We start from the raw sequence: 16,848 nt of genomic DNA, 5'->3' as shown, positions 1-16,848 counted from the left end.
ATCATACATAATGCCTACATCAGGTCAGTAACACTATCATACATAATGCCTACATCAGGTCAGTAACACTATCATACATAATACCCTACATCAGGTCAGTAACACTATCATACATAATGCCCTACATCAGGTCAGTAACACTATCATACATAATGCCCTACATCAGGTCAGTAACACTATCATACATAATGCCTACATCAGGTCAGTAACACTATCATACATAATGCCCTACATCAGGTCAGTAACACTATCATACATAATGCCTACATCAGGTCAGTAACACTATCATACATAATGCCTACATCAGGTCAGTAACACTATCATACATAATGCCTACATCAGGTCAGTAACACTATCATACATAATGCCCTACATCAGGTCAGTAACACTATCATACATAATGCCTACATCAGGTCAGTAACACTATCATACATAATGCCTACATCAGGTCAGTAACACTATCATACATAATGGCCTACATCAGGTCAGTAACACTATCATACATAATGCCTACATCAGGTCAGTAACACTATCATACATGATGCCTACATCAGGTCAGTAACTATCATACATAATGCCTACATCAGGTCAGTAACACTATCATACATAATGCCCTACATCAGGTCAGTAACACTATCATACATAATGCCTACATCAGGTCAGTAACACTATCATACATAATGCCTACATCAGGTCAGTAACACTATCATACATGATGCCCTACATCAGGTCAGTAACACTATCATACATAATGCCTACATCAGGTCAGTAACACTATCATACATAATGCCTACATCAGGTCAGTAACACTATCATACATAATACCCTACATCAGGTCAGTAACACTATCATACATAATACCCTACATCAGGTCAGTAACACTATCATACATAATACCCTACATCAGGTCAGTAACACTATCATACATAATACCCTACATCAGGTCAGTAACACTATCATACATAATGCCCTACATCAGGTCAGTAACACTATCATACATAATGCCCTACATCAGGTCAGTAACACTATCATACATAATGCCTACATCAGGTCAGTAACACTATCATACATAATGCCCTACATCAGGTCAGTAACACTATCATACATAATGCCTACATCAGGTCAGTAACACTATCATACATAATGCCTACATCAGGTCAGTAACACTATCATACATAATGCCTACATCAGGTCAGTAACACTATCATACATAATGCCTACATCAGGTCAGTAACACTATCATACATAATGCCTACATCAGGTCAGTAACACTATCATACATAATGGCCTACATCAGGTCAGTAACACTATCATACATAATGCCTACATCAGGTCAGTAACACTATCATACATAATACCCTACATCAGGTCAGTAACACTATCATACATAATGCCCTACATCAGGTCAGTAACACTATCATACATAATGCCCTACATCAGGTCAGTAACTATCATACATAATGCCCTACATCAGGTCAGTAACACTATCATACATAATGCCCTACATCAGGTCAGTAACTATCATACATAATGCCTACATCAGGTCAGTAACTATCATACATAATGCTCTACATCAGGTCAGTAACTATCATACATAATGCTCTACATCAGGTCAGTAACATTATCATACATAATGCTCTACATCAGGTCAGTAACTATCATACATAATGCCCTACATCAGGTCAGTAACACTATCATACATAATGCCCTACATCAGGTCAGTAACATTATCATACATAATGCTCTACATCAGGTCAGTAACTATCATACATAATGCCCTACATCAGGTCAGTAACACTATCATACATAATGCCCTACATCAGGTCAGTAACTATCATACATAATGCCCTACATCAGGTCAGTAACTATCATACATAATGCCCTACATCAGGTCAGTAACTATCATACATAATGCCCTACATCAGGTCAGTAACACTATCATACATAATGCTCTACATCAGGTCAGTAACTATCATACATAATGCCCTACATCAGGTCAGTAACTATCATACATAATGCCCTACATCAGGTCAGTAACTATCATACATAATGCCTACATCAGGTCAGTAACACTATCATACATAATGCCCTACATCAGGTCAGTAACTATCATACATAATGCCTACATCAGGTCAGTAACTATCATACATAATACCCTACATCAGGTCAGTAACTATCATACATAATGCCCTACATCAGGTCAGTAACACTATCATACATAATGCTCTACATCAGGTCAGTAACTATCATACATAATGCCCTACATCAGGTCAGTAACACTATCATACATAATACCCTACATCAGGTCAGTAACACTATCATACATAATACCCTACATCAGGTCAGTAACTATCATACATAATGCCCTACATCAGGTCAGTAACACTATCATACATAATGCTCTACATCAGGTCAGTAACTATCATACATAATGCCCTACATCAGGTCAGTAACACTATCATACATAATACCCTACATCAGGTCAGTAACACTATCATACATAATGCCCTACATCAGGTCAGTAACTATCATACATAATGCCCTACATCAGGTCAGTAACACTATCATACATAATGCTCTACATCAGGTCAGTAACTATCATACATAATACCCTACATCAGGTCAGTAACACTATCATACATAATGCTCTACATCAGGTCAGTAACTATCATACATAATGCCTACATCAGGTCAGTAACTATCATACATAATGCCCTACATCAGGTCAGTAACTATCATACATAATGCCTACATCAGGTCAGTAACTATCATACATAATGCCCTACATCAGGTCAGTAACTCTATCATACATAATGCCTACATCAGGTCAGTATCAGTAACACTATCATACATAATGCTCTACATCAGGTCAGTAACTATCATACATAATGCCTACATCAGGTCAGTAACTATCATAATGCCCTACATCAGGTCAGTAACACTATCATACATAATGCCCTACATCAGGTCAGTAACACTATCATACATAATGCCCTACATCAGGGGTCGGTAACCTTATTGATACCAGTATGAAGTGAGTTTTATTCTCTTGACAGTAAGTGTGCCACATCAACATTAAAGACCCAATGAAATTACTATTTTGGGTATTTTATTTTGAAAAGGAAGCCTGTGTGTTTCTGAACCAATCCGAGGGGACCAGCCCTTCAGGCGATGGGATTTAAAATCTGAGTAATGGGAGTAATGGGAGCCAGCAATGGGAAACAAACAGGTGAATGTAATCAAAGGTTCATTTATATGCAAGCGGACCTGTCTATGTCATCACGTTTTGAATTTCTGTTCACAGGAAGTAATTAAGAATGGCCTATTTTTGGCATCTAGTGTTAGGTATGGCCATATTATCACTACAGATATGCTCTAAAAGTGTGAAAAACATGTTTTTGATTTCACCCTGTCTTTAAGTTTAATTATGAAACCCCGTCAAAATAAACACATTTTGATTGTCCAAATATTTTACCTTTGTTTTTTCCTTCTCCTTTTGAAATATTTTCTTACAATGTAAAGCTCATTAGACTCTTTAGGCTTCCCACACACCTGCAGGCACAAAGTCTAGTCTAGTGCGTGTGGGGGGAGCGGGGGGCAGAGACAGCACAATGCATTGCGGATGGAAGTCTAGTGGTTTGAAGTCTAGTGCGAGTCCTGTGGTTGCACAGAGCACCATCCAACAAGCACACAACACGCACTAGACTTCAAACCACTAGACTTCCATCCGCAATGCATTGTGCTGTCTCTGCCCCACGCCTCCCCCACACAACTCTCACTCAACTTGTGCGTTCCAGTCTGAGTGCAGCCGTAGAGAATCAACTCCACCTATCACCCAGACTCCCTCAATCCCCACTGTTATTTTTGGAATGAATGCAGAATTGAGTGCAGGATGTAATTAGCATATAGATGTGCAGAGCTTGATTGATTTAATCGAGATTTTTAATGTTTGGTTTTAAAAGAAGAGTCCTCTCTCTCACTCTTATGCCAGTGTGCCAGGGATCACCCTCCCCTGTGCCAATGTTGGCACCCGTGCTTAAAGGAGGATTACGGACTAAATCGCTTTCTTACCTTTTATTGTTGTTATTTTATCTCCAAAAAAAACCTATTCTGTAATTCTCTGCTATTTATAAACACACTGATGAGCTAACATTCATAAGTTCTCCATGGTAATGTTATTGTTCTTAGGTTCTGCCCTAAAACGGTTCACTCGCGTTTGAAATCTCAGTTCAATCTCTTCTTGCAGAATCCTATTAGTAACCCTGCAGTACATTCTGTTTAAGCACTAAGAGTTGAGGCATTACATTTTGTACGGTTCTATTGTGAAAAAAGCAGATCTACATGCTCACAACACCTCGCGTTGCGAGGCGTTGTGAGCATGTAGATCGGCTATTTTCACAATTTCTGCCACTAACATTTGACAATTTGGCCAATGTTTAATTTGTCATTTTAGAGGTATCAAAAAGTTGTCACTTTAGAAATGTGTAGATACCTTCTATACACTTAAACTGCATGTTGGTTTGTTTACTGTTGAGCGAGAAAATAACATTGCACATTAACACATCTACTGCCTTTTAATCTGAAGGATGCTTGGTGCCTTGGTGCCGCGCCGTTTCCTCCGTAGGCCGGCGCTATTATTTTGAAGGGCCGGAAGGGGGTTGTTTTTGTTTTTTTGGATTATCACTTGACGGCAACGATTTCGTCATCTAGTCACATGACAGTGTGGGTCCAGAAGGGAAACATGGCTGCGCCCAGCCGAGTCTATTGTTTACAGTATGCAGACCACCCTTTGTATAAAAATGTCTCTTTTGAGTAAATGAAGTCTCTTTATGGGCCTCTCAATGGATTTACTATGGAGGACGTTCACTTCGCGTGCACGCCCGATGTGCGTTGTAAACAAATCGCGGACATTACCGATGCGGGCGGGACCGGAGCGACGTACAGTAAGTAATTATACTTTTACTGTAAATACAGTAAGATTCACAGTCCTCACCGTCAACGGCACCATGATTTTAACCCTTTCAATGACGGTGAGGATTGTCAACGGCAGCAGAACTGTTAAGTTAATCATCAGGGGACCCCCCCAAAATAATTTGGGGACGACCCCACTGCCCTACATGACAGAGAACCCCTGCCCAACATGACACACACACACACACACACCTCCCAGTCCAACACGGAGGCTTGCCACTGGGCGATCTTGTCGATGTTCTCCAGTCTCCTCTTCCTCTCGTTGATCTGCTGGGTCACGTTCCTCATCACCGCCAGAGCCGCCGCCACGTAGCGATAGTCACTATGGAGACACAATGAAGATCACAGTGCAATCACAATCAGTCCCACGCTGCTTCAATCAATCCTGTTTTAACCCATTAAGACCTGAAAAATACAAAAAAAATGTCTTATAAAATCCTAATGGTTTTCTGAAAAACGTGTGTTTCTTTGTCTGTGGTGCTCAACGTTTTTAATTTCAAGGACCTCTAGAATTATAGGTATTTGGCCGCGGACCCCCATCTCAAAATATGTTGTTCCGGGGCGCCCGCACCGCGAGCTTGTAGATCTGCTATTTTTGAAAAATCATGAAAATGTGTGCAAGTATTTGAATATTTTTGACATGATTCTACAAATGTTTTCTAAATCTTTCTAAGGTTTTTTGAAAAACGCATGTTTCTATGTCAGTGGTTGTCAAACTTTGTCATGTCAAGGACCCCTAGAATTATATGTATTTGGCTGCCAACCCCCATCTCAAAATATGCGCAAATATTTGAGCTATAAATGTTTTAAACTTTAAACAATATATATTCAAAGATTTGCAAAAATGTTCACGATAAAAAAAAAAAAAAAGCAGATCTACAAGCTTGTGAACTTGTATAATACTATTTTTCAATTGTTAAAGCATAAAATAATGGTGGTTAAAGTAATAATGTGTAATAATGCGCTCCAGTTCAGATGGAATAAAAATAATCAGATTACGGTAAGAAAAGTACTAGTCCAGAATTCTCCTTTAACAGCGCTGCAGTGCATACTGATAAATAAAACAGGGTAGAAACTCATGTACAGAAGGGGCACACATACAGTATAATCTACATCTACATTAAAATGTCCTTGTGGGTTTTGCTACGTGGGCATGAAGACAAAAAGGGAGTTGATAATTAGGATCACTGAACATAAGAGTAGCAGCAGAAACGAGGATGACAGGCCGCCTGTAGCCAGGCTCTTGAAATCTGCTGACCATGGAGTTTGTAGGCTACGGTCCATGGGTATTGAGGCTGTTGGGACACTGTTAAGGAGAGGAAATGTCTCTAAAGAGAGGCCTATTGGATACAGTACTTACAGGGGCTCCCAGGGGTCCTTGAGTGGGTTCCAGGGGGTCCCCAGCAAAGTGAGGAACCGTTTAAACACTTAAGCCCTCAATTCTTTTTCGGCTATTCAAAAATAGCCAATTTACAAGCTCACAACGCATCACAATGCGACGCGTTGTGAACTTACAGATTGGCTATTTTTTAAGAGGTGTTGACAAACCTTGACAAAATCTTCTCAAACGAGGGTCCCTGGCATTATATATATTTTCAAATGAGGGTGCTTGATATGCAAATGTTTGATAACCACTGTCCCAGATCAATTTCACCTGGAATGGACATTTTCATTATGTTCATTTACTGTCAATTGTTTTCACTATTCGTTCTATGTCAAAGTCTCCTCAAAGTATCAGTAGTTTCTGTGCAGGTTCTGCACATAATTTTAGTTTACACAGTGGTGAAAAGTAACTAAGTAAATTTAGTTAAATACTGTACTGCACTGAAGTACAATTTTGAGGTATGTGTACTTTACTTGAATATTTCCAATTGCCAATACTTTTACTTCTACTCCACTACAATTATTTGAAAATGTTAGGTACTAGTTACTTTGCAGATTAAAGATTATGAAACATACGATTAATCCACTTTAGCCCTTTTTCAAACATTTGTACTTTTACTTTTGGTACACTTTCATCCTTTTACTCCTTTTTGACTTCTATATTGCAGTATTGATACTTTTACTTAAGGGTGCCCTCACACCAAAATACCTATGAGAGTGGATCCACGTTCCGCCAATGCATTTCAATGAGAGTGAAGCGGTTTCATGCCAGCAGAGGAAAAAAAGCAAAAAACGCTCCCTTATCATTGAAATGCATTGGCGGAACGTGGATTCCACTCTCGTAGGTATTTTGGTGTGAGGGCACTTTTAAAACCACTTATCAGTGTGTAAATCTACTGGTTTTCCTATCTGGTTGTTGCAATAACAGAATGTGATAAGAATCACAGTGGTTGTTTAACGGTGCCAGCCTGGGGCTTAAACGTCTCGATTTCCTTCTGCCTGCTGTGCATTATTAAAAGTGTTCTATATTCATTTGTGAGTTCTGACAACTTAATTTACTAATAAATAAACCTCACAGCCCATTCGTGCTGATAGTTATACTTTAGCTGTTTGGGGGGTAACATTTTATTGCTCATATATATTTAACAGTGTTGTATTATTGGAGACATCCTGCTGTGTGTGTTTTGGTGTACAGTTGAACACCATAATCAAAGAAATTGGAAAAGCACGCCTATATTGGTGTTATCAACAGCGAGGTGTAATGCTTCATTTATATTCGTTTACACTGCTTCGTGTATGACGGTGATACAAGCTCACAACGCGCAAGAGGTGCGCCGCGTCATGAACTTGTACAACGGACATTTTTCATACACTGTTGTACAACAAAGTATAAATCTGGCTTAATGTGAACGAGGAACATTAAGAACTGCTTTGAGAAACTTCCTTACATGACATTTTGGCAGACAAGCTGCCTAGCTGCCTTCTTTGGGATTTGTAAAGCACAGTAAACCAAACTCCCCGAACATCTGTTATGGAAATAACTCTTCAAATCTTCAAAAGGACCATACAGGTAGACTGCTATGTTTAGCCCACTGACTGCAACTCACAGTATTCTTGACAGTAATGCCGACCATTTTCTATATTATCTAATTATTAATTGACCGAATGCCTGTCCGCCGTCTGACCGTCTGTCTGCATGCTGACATCACTGATACTAAACAGTGTCGCCACCATGGTAACAATGCAATGCCATGGCGTCAGTTCAGCAAAAGCTAAGGTATGGCAAAAGGACTGGTGACACCAGTCATGTTGCCATACCTTATCAACAGGCATGATGAATTTATTTTAATTTATCTTTTCCCCTGTAGCCAAGGTATGGCAGCTGCCATACCCAGCCATACCCAATCGACACCTCTGTAACAATGCCCAACTGACATCACTGACTGACATCACTACAGTGACCAAATTTGGATATGAAATCAAAGACTGGCATGGACACGGAACACCATATATGGGCATAAAAGAGTGCCAGTCAGACAGACAGATACAACTGGTATTGCAGTTCTCCAACACTACTTTTGAGACTCCTCCATTCAATCCCTCATCGCACACCCCTGGGGACAGGACTAGTATTGTTCCAGGGGGGGTCCCTGGAACAATACATATTGAAATGGGGGTCCGCAGCCAAATACATGTAATCTTGGGGGTCCTTAACATAAAAAGGTTTGAGAACCACTGATTTAGAAGAAGGATTTAGAAGGCATTTATAGAATCGGGTCAAAATATTCAAAGCCAGCCAAACCAACATGACTCAGTTATTCAGTCATGTTCTGTTATGTTTTAATGATTATGGAGAAAATGTTAACACATTAAAAAATCTAAAACTAAAGTCATTGGCAGGAAACCAGTCTAAGTTCATGTATGGTCAAAGCTGTGAGCAGACATTATGGTAAGATATGCTGCCTTTGGAAAAGCTTCCCCAGTAAAACCAGGATGATAAAATGTTATCTGGGCCTATTAAAGACAGAAGTGCATAAACTCTTACGAGTATAAGAGCAGTAACTCTGCTGGAACAGGGTCAATATCATACACTACTATTTGATTCTAATGAGCTCCTGTCTCTCCGTACACCTTTCATTTTAAGCACTTGCGAGTGAACTGAGCTAGGTTTGACCTGCGGGCTAAGACATGTTACTGATCCAATTCTATGGAAGACAATTCATTGTAATTGTGTTGTTTGCGCGTACCTTTTATATCGGATATGTTGTGTGTGTGTGTGTGTGTGTGTGTGTGTGTGTGTGTGTGTGTGTGTGTGTGTGCGTGCGTGCGTGCGTGCGTGCGTGCGTGCGTGCGAGCGTGCGTGCGTGCGTGCGTGCGCACGCGCGCGCACACGCACGTGCGTGTGTGTGTGTGTGCGTATGTGTGCGTGTTGAGGTATTTGTACTTTACTTGATTATTTCCAATTTCCAATACTTTTACTTCTACTCCACTACATCTCGGATCCAAATATTGCACTTTTGCTCCACTACATTTATTTGAAAACCTCAGTTACTAGTCACTTTGCAGATATAAATTATAAAACATACATTGACCACTTTAGCCCTATTTAATACCGTGGCTTTTTTCAAACGTTTCTCTCTTCAAACTTTTACTTTTAGTACTTTAAGTACATTTTTTATGCCAACACACTTTAATACTTTTACTCAAGTACATTTTGATAATGGTGAAGATGGTGTGTGTAATATGTTTTATGTGAGTGTGTTTGTTTGCGTGCGTGCTTGCGTGCGTGCGCGCGCGTGTATGCCTGGCAGTCCCTTCACTGCTCCTAGCAGTGAAACATGGAGGTCTGGCAGGCACAGTATGGTGATCTGGCTTCAGTCCCACCCTGGCTCAGTGGGAACGCGCGCTTTGTCAAAGACCCGATGCAGGCACACACACACACACACACGCACACGCGCGCGCACACACACACACACACACACACACACACACACACACACACACACACACACACACACACACAGTCTGTACGAGTGTACATTTCACAAAGCAGACACGCGTGTGCAATCGAGGGCAGCCCCAAAGGAGCATTGTAGTGAACGAGTGTACCTGTGCTCCTGGGCTGTTTGTGTGTGTTTACAGAACATGCCGATTACTGGAAACGATCAGGATATGCCAGTAATTAATTAGACTGAAGCAGTATTTTTTTTACTGTACACAGTTTACTGTACGCAGTTACGAGAACAGACCGGAGGGAAGGCTACAGGCCAGCAGAGGTGTGTGTGTGTGTGTGTGTGTGTGTGCGCGTGTGCATGTGTGCGTGCGTGCGTGCGTGTGTGTGTGTGTGCCAACTGCCAAGCAGTCTGCCAAAGGAGTGCCAGCATCTCGCCCACACCACCTGCCTTCACTGGTGCAGATGAACGAGTGTCAGTTGTTCCATCGCTCAGAAATCTGCAGACGGCAGCATCAGCGATGAATCAACCTGGCCTTTCAAAACAAGACCCACATTTCTGCATGGAGGAGGTCTGAGTCTACCTGGTTCAAACTAAGGAATGCACAATAGCATTAGACCTTTATTCCCTTTAACTGTTACTCTGTGTCCAGCACCAGCGACGGACTGGATGTGCGCAACCCACTTTACTGAACTGTGTCTAGCTACTAGTCTCTCAAGCCGGTGTGATCTGTTCCACAGTCTTAGAAAGCTACAGTAGATAGTACAGTCTGTGACAGCATGTTGCGGGTTTGAGTCCCGTTCCCGACTACCGTTGCTGCGTGTTTCTCCCTTTCTATCTTTCCTGTCAATCTTCACTTGAACTATCAATAAAGACAGAAAAGCCGAAAACAAATCTTAAAAAAAAAGTAAGGTTTCTTATTACGTCTTGCAGCTATGTATTCAGGCATGTGCACATTAGAAAAAATCTAACGAAACGTTCACAAGACCAAATAAATCAAAAGATCGGGCAAAGAAACTGCCACTTTAATCAGGTTTAGCTGACCTCGATTAAGAAAATCAGATAGCTATGTTTAAATGACCATTTCAATAGTTATTCTATCCAAGGTGAGATTAGCGTATCAGCATGCCTGTAAACACGTGTCTTTTGCGCGTCGTGCCGTACCTGTGCTCCTGGCCCGTGTACTTGAGAAGCTCCGCCAGCTGCAGCGGGTATTTGCAGATCTTCTGGACAGGGGTGAGGAGGAAGCCGTCGATGGCGATATCAATCATCTGCTGCAGGAGACGACAGGCCTCAAAGAAGTGCTGGTACCTGCCATCTCTCATCAGCTTGCTGAGCTCCATGCAGGCGTCCAGGTGGTTGTTACAGTACTCGGAGTAGATCCAGAAGCCATCTTGCTGTGGGGCGAGGAACACAGAGGACAAGTATGACCGGAGGGAACCAAGCCCTGGATGGTCTCTCAGATATAGCCTGTGATGAGGAGTGACAAGCCAATGTGTACACGGCAGTTGTATTTCAAGGTCTCCCCTTAACTCTGACAGAATACAAATGGAACCAAATGGACCCGTGAGGGTACATTTGGTTCCATTTGTATACTGTCAGAGTTACAGACCTCTATGGGTAGGGCTGTCACGATTATGACATTTTACATGACGATTAATTGTCACTCAAATAATTGCTATTAACGATTTAATTGTGTATTTGTCGTTGACAATTACATTTCTGTTTGGCTTTTAGGCTTTGAAGTTGCACATGGCAATCATGACACATAACTTAAATATACAAAGAAATTACCGACATAATTGACAATTTTATACTTTTATATAAAAAGAACATTGATAGTGGAAATAGCCGAACTTCAAGCTCACAATGCGTCGCATCGCGAAAGGGTTTGTAACTATATCAACATTTCTCAACATGGAAACGATTATGACGATTATGCAAAATAACCTGCGATTACCTAAAATAATTGCGATTAGACGATTATGTAATAATTGTGACAGCCCTATCTATGGGTCAATGTGGACCCTTCTAAACGAACCCACAGTCCCTGGAATCCATTTTGAGAATATTTAAAACACAATGGGCCCGATTCATCAATCTGGTCGTAAATATAGTGTAAGTTAAGTGACAAAATCTGGCTTATTTTTCTGTATTACCTTCAAAATCCCTTTAAAATCCCAGACAAAAAAACATTGACGAATCTGACCCTAAGTAACTTGGGAAAAGTGTCGGTAAGATCAAAATATGGGCGGAATTTGGCCGTAAAGTGCTTGATGAATCGGGCCCAATGTGATTTTGTACCGCATCCTTCTTTTAAGGTTTCTCCAACCTCCATCAAAAGTATCTACAGGGACTGATATGCTTGTTGCATGAGAGTGTGTGTGTGTGTGTGTGTGTGTGTGTGTGTGTGTGTGTGTGTGTGTGTGTGTGTGTGTGTGTGTGTGTGTGTGTGTGAGAGAGAGAGACAGAGAAAAGAGAAAGAGAGACAGAGATAGAGATAGAGAAAATGAGAGAGAGAGAGAGAGAGAGAGAGAGACAGACAGACAGACAGACAGACAGACAGAGAGAGAGAGAGAGAGAGAGAGATTATATTATATTTGCCCCATTATCGATCATTTTGGCAGGGCTCCCGGCATAATGTTTTGGAAACGGCCCGAGCCTACAGCACTGTGAAGTTCCACTCACATGCTCGAGGAAGCAGGGCCCTATCTCTGACAGGTGCGGGTCGTCTGTGTTGTACTGCTTCTCCAGGTCCCGCACGAAGCCCATCTGGAAGCGGAAGATGTCCTCGATGTTCCCGAAGATCACCCTCAGCTGGTCATCGTTGAACATGTCCACGCGCTTCCTGCACTGTCGCAGGTAGCCCTGCAACACGGAGGGAGGGGTTCCGGCCGTTATGTTAACTATCCTTAACCTAGACCCATGCTGAACCGCATGCAGAAACAATGCCCTAATAATGTCTGTCTGACATGATTAAACAATTGACTACATTTGGAGATGAATGACATCACTGACTGACATCACTACTGTGGCAAAATTTGGAGATGGCATCACAGATAAGACTGGCCGGGACACGGAACAACATATATGGGCATAAAATAGGAGATCTCCATATAATATATGGGCATGAAAAGGACACAGACAGACAGACACACAACTGGACGTCAATGGTGACTGTTCTGCCCAACGGGCACCGGTCTGGGTTCTCCAAAATTACTTCTGAGACTCTACAGGGACATTCAATCCCTCATATACTGTGCACTCATATACTGTGCAAACCCCCAGGCACAGGACTAGTAAATGTAAATACGTCTATGAATGTATACGGCACATAAACAATCTCTCCCCGCAGTGTGGGGGTAAATATGAATCATGAACAGTCCACAGTATAATGTGGTTTACAGGCTGGCTACGGTGTACTTTGTGGTACGATGATGTGATGCAAAAATAGCCGTCGACAACATCGCAACGCGTGAGCTTGAAGATTTTAAATATCTTTTGACAACCTGGCGTCCCTATTTCAGGACGTGGTTAACACAGTGCTCTAACAGTGGAGAGCAGCCTAAACCTTTGTGACACCAGGGGGCCGAGGGCCAAAACGCGCAGGCTGCTGGTTGGTGACTCATGATGGCTCACACCCACAATGAGACCAGTAGTTCTTTGTCGTTGTCGGGTGGAAACCTTGCATGACCAAAACCTTTTTTTGTTATTGTTTAAAAAAGAAAAAAGAAAACGGTCTACAAGCAGACAACTCCTTGCGATGTTGCTTGTAGATCTACTATTTTCACTATTTTTGTTTGACACTTTTGTATGCTGTAGGCCAGGGGTCTTCAACGTTTTCAGGCCAAGGACACCTTAGTCGAGAGAGAGAGATGAAGCAGGGACCCCTACAAACCATAGATACCATATAGTTTCATCGTTTGACAGCATTATCAGTGTATTTTGGGTTCATCTCTCCAGATATTTAACCACTTGAACCGTCAATAATTATTAAACTTGACCTATCACTCTGTACTTGGTCTGCTCTTTTCCCCCTCTACACGAAACCTCTTTGCCAAAAATAGCCGATCTACAAGCTCACAACGCCTCGCAGCGCGAGGCGTTGTGAGCTTGTAGATCTGCTATTTTTGGCTAAAGTTCTCAAAATATGGACGCTATAGGGTTCAAGTGGTTAATAGGCCTATAGAAATGGAGAAAAAAAGCTTCTTATCACACAAAGATTTGGAGGACCCCCTGTAGGAACTCTGAGGACCCCCTAGGGGTCCCGGACCCCCTGTTGAAGACCCCTGCTGTAGGGTTTCCTGAGTTTTTCCCGATGTCTCTGACAGCCCAAGACCGAGTTTCCAGAGTGTAGATGAATTAGATTTGATTAAAAACAATCCAAAATCCGTTTGCCGATCCGTGGTGCCTAAGTGCCCCAAAGATAGTGCTTCCGTATTGCATTTCTTTTGGCCGGAACAACCCATTTCTCTGTGAGCACTTCCTGTGGTTTGAGTGGGTGTACATCTACTGTCCATTATGATGACGAGGATGTTTGTAATTGTGTGGTAAAGTTGATGTCGATAGTTCTTTCCACCAATAATGCAAACTTATTGCTAAGCCTGCAAGACTCTCATACAGTAATATGAGAGCTTAGCAATACACAAAAGACATTATATATCATCTCTATTGATTTGTGATTAATCCGCCAAATTGAAATGGAAGATAATATTTTGCCAAATAAATGTTAAATAAATGTCAAAAGATAAATATCTATTCCGATGGCATTCATTACTATAGAGTGTTTGCTCAGTAACAGGGGTCTCCCTCTCCGTACTGTAGCTCCTTAGTAAACAGAACATACATTTTCAGGTCGGGATACCACAGTTTTTTACCACACATTTTAAGCTGTGAAATTATTTTTTTCAATGTTCTTTATTTTATTTTATTTTTACAAATAGTACGTATACCCCCTTTAAAATAATCAATTTATTAAAACTACTGATGCATGTGGCCACAATGTAGCCTGGCAGTGCCAGCCTCTATCACACACTTCGTGGGGGTGGTGTTGTGCGGTCTGGAACGCCAGGCTAGCCACAATGTACCTGGGCTCATTTACCACACCTGTCAACTCCTAGTCTCATGCCATTTATACGGTGTTGATGGGGAAAACAGATCTACAAGCTGACAACGCGTTGTGGACTTGACACGCCGCGTGGCAAGCAACACCATCGTGCGACGGAGTACAAATTAATCTGTACCTCCCTACCGTCTGCTGGATGAGCGATGCAAGTTCAACCATGAAACTCTACCTGGCTTAAGGTGATTGATTGGACCATTAAATAGTGTGTATTTTACAACCGAACAAACACATCATTCACTCAGGCACAAATGTCAAGCATTTTATATGACTTGCACAACGAGCTGCCCCGCTATACTGCTCAGTGTATCATCTGATGTTTTGCTGCTCTACTCGCCTACCTCCCACCCCAGATCCACCTGCTTAGATCTTCTATATTCCATCTTCATTCACCTACTGTACCTCCACCCCAGATGAACCTGTTTCAATATTATTATGTTCCTAGGGGGGATTACGTTACTGCCGACCTAAGTCTTGGCACATTCATGCAGCTGCAAGCAATAAAAAACAGATGGTCCACTGAAACCAAGCCTAATTCCATATCATAACCATCCAAATCTACAAGCTCACAACACATTGCGATTCAACGCTTTTTGAGCTCATATAGATCGGCTATTTTCGGGTACTCTAACTTTTGAGTACACTTTAAGTACACTTTGATGCCAACACTTTCGTACTGTTACTCAAGTGCATTTTGAAATCCGAACTTCTACTTGTAACAGAGTATTTCTACCTTGCAGTATTGATACTTTTACTTAAGTAAAACACGTGTGACGTGTGGACGCGTGTGATATGTGTGGCGTGTGTGTGTGTGTGACGTGTGTGTGTGCGTGCGTGACGTGTCAGGCGTTTCCTACCTCGCAGATGTCCTTGAGGTGTTTGATGTAGTGTCTCTCTGTGCTCATGATCTCGTTGATGACGTTGGCTCTCATCTGGTCGCGGTTCTGGAGGGGCGAGCCCAGGCACAGGCAGTCGCTGCCGGGGTCCATGTGGCCGTTCTGCACCTCACTGGTGCCCTCTGCTGGTTCCACCCCGCCATCCTCCTGGTTAACCCACAGCTGAGGGCCAAGGGCCACACACACCCACACACAGGCACGCACGCACGCATGCACACGCGCACACAAACACACACACACACACACAGACAGAGACACACGCACGCACACACACACACGCACACACACACACGCACACACACACACACACACACACACACACACAAGTCAGAAATACGCAGAGTCGAATGTAAGTTCATCAGAGTCACGCAATACTCTGAAAATATTTCGTACAATTACGCATCATTTCCCCGGCAGTTAGCATCGCATACCACAAAATCCTTCACGCATACATTATTTACCTTCCAACCATACAGAGAGATACACACACGCACACACGCGCATGCATGCACACACACACACACACACACACACACACACAAACAGATGGAACAGAGGTGTTGGTCGTCTGGGCAGTGGATCTGGGTCCAGCGAGAAGACGCTGCCAAACTCCTCACAGTCCCATTCAGAAAGGTTCTGCTTGGGACCCATGCCCAGAGGACACACTCCATGCACAACCTCTACACACACACACCCACTCTGCACGCACGCACCATCTCAGGCATCCACACCAGCAGCACACACAGACTACATGAACATTTAAAATAAATCTCTCTATCACACACACATACACACACACAATCTCAGTATTGGCAGCGGCACACACGGACTACTGTGCATATAAAAAAGTGTTTCCTCACTCTCTCTCTCTCTCTCTCTCTCTCTCTCTCTCTCTCGCCAGGTGATTTCTGCAGCCGACACCTCATTACACACAGTTTGCCAGGATAACATCAAGGGGCTGACGGTTAGGATGCCAAACACAGGATGAGCGATGCAGCACCACACGGACAAGCAGAGTGACATG

General features: G+C 42.3%; 1 protein-coding gene across 2 annotated transcripts in view; it reads right to left on the bottom strand.

Moving 5' to 3' along the window:
• arhgef9a (Cdc42 guanine nucleotide exchange factor (GEF) 9a) overlaps positions 1-16,848 on the bottom strand; it is a 79,791-nt gene that overhangs the window by 17,905 nt on the left and 45,038 nt on the right. For both annotated transcript variants that reach the window (XM_080746449.1, XM_080746448.1), the window contains exons 3-6: positions 15,786-15,986; positions 12,495-12,674; positions 10,971-11,203; positions 5,164-5,293 (exon numbers count right to left, since the gene is read on the bottom strand). In XM_080746449.1, the coding sequence (XP_080602575.1) occupies positions 5,164-5,293; positions 10,971-11,203; positions 12,495-12,674; positions 15,786-15,986 (744 nt within the window). The remainder of the gene's footprint in view (positions 1-5,163; positions 5,294-10,970; positions 11,204-12,494; positions 12,675-15,785; positions 15,987-16,848) is intronic.

The sequence above is a fragment of the Nannobrachium achirus genome, assembly GCF_963921795.1.
Source record: "Nannobrachium achirus genome assembly, chromosome: 17".
Classification (NCBI taxonomy): domain Eukaryota; kingdom Metazoa; phylum Chordata; class Actinopteri; order Myctophiformes; family Myctophidae; genus Nannobrachium; species Nannobrachium achirus.
The sequence above is the reverse complement of the archived record's forward strand: the minus strand, read 5'-3'. Positions and strand labels throughout refer to the sequence as shown.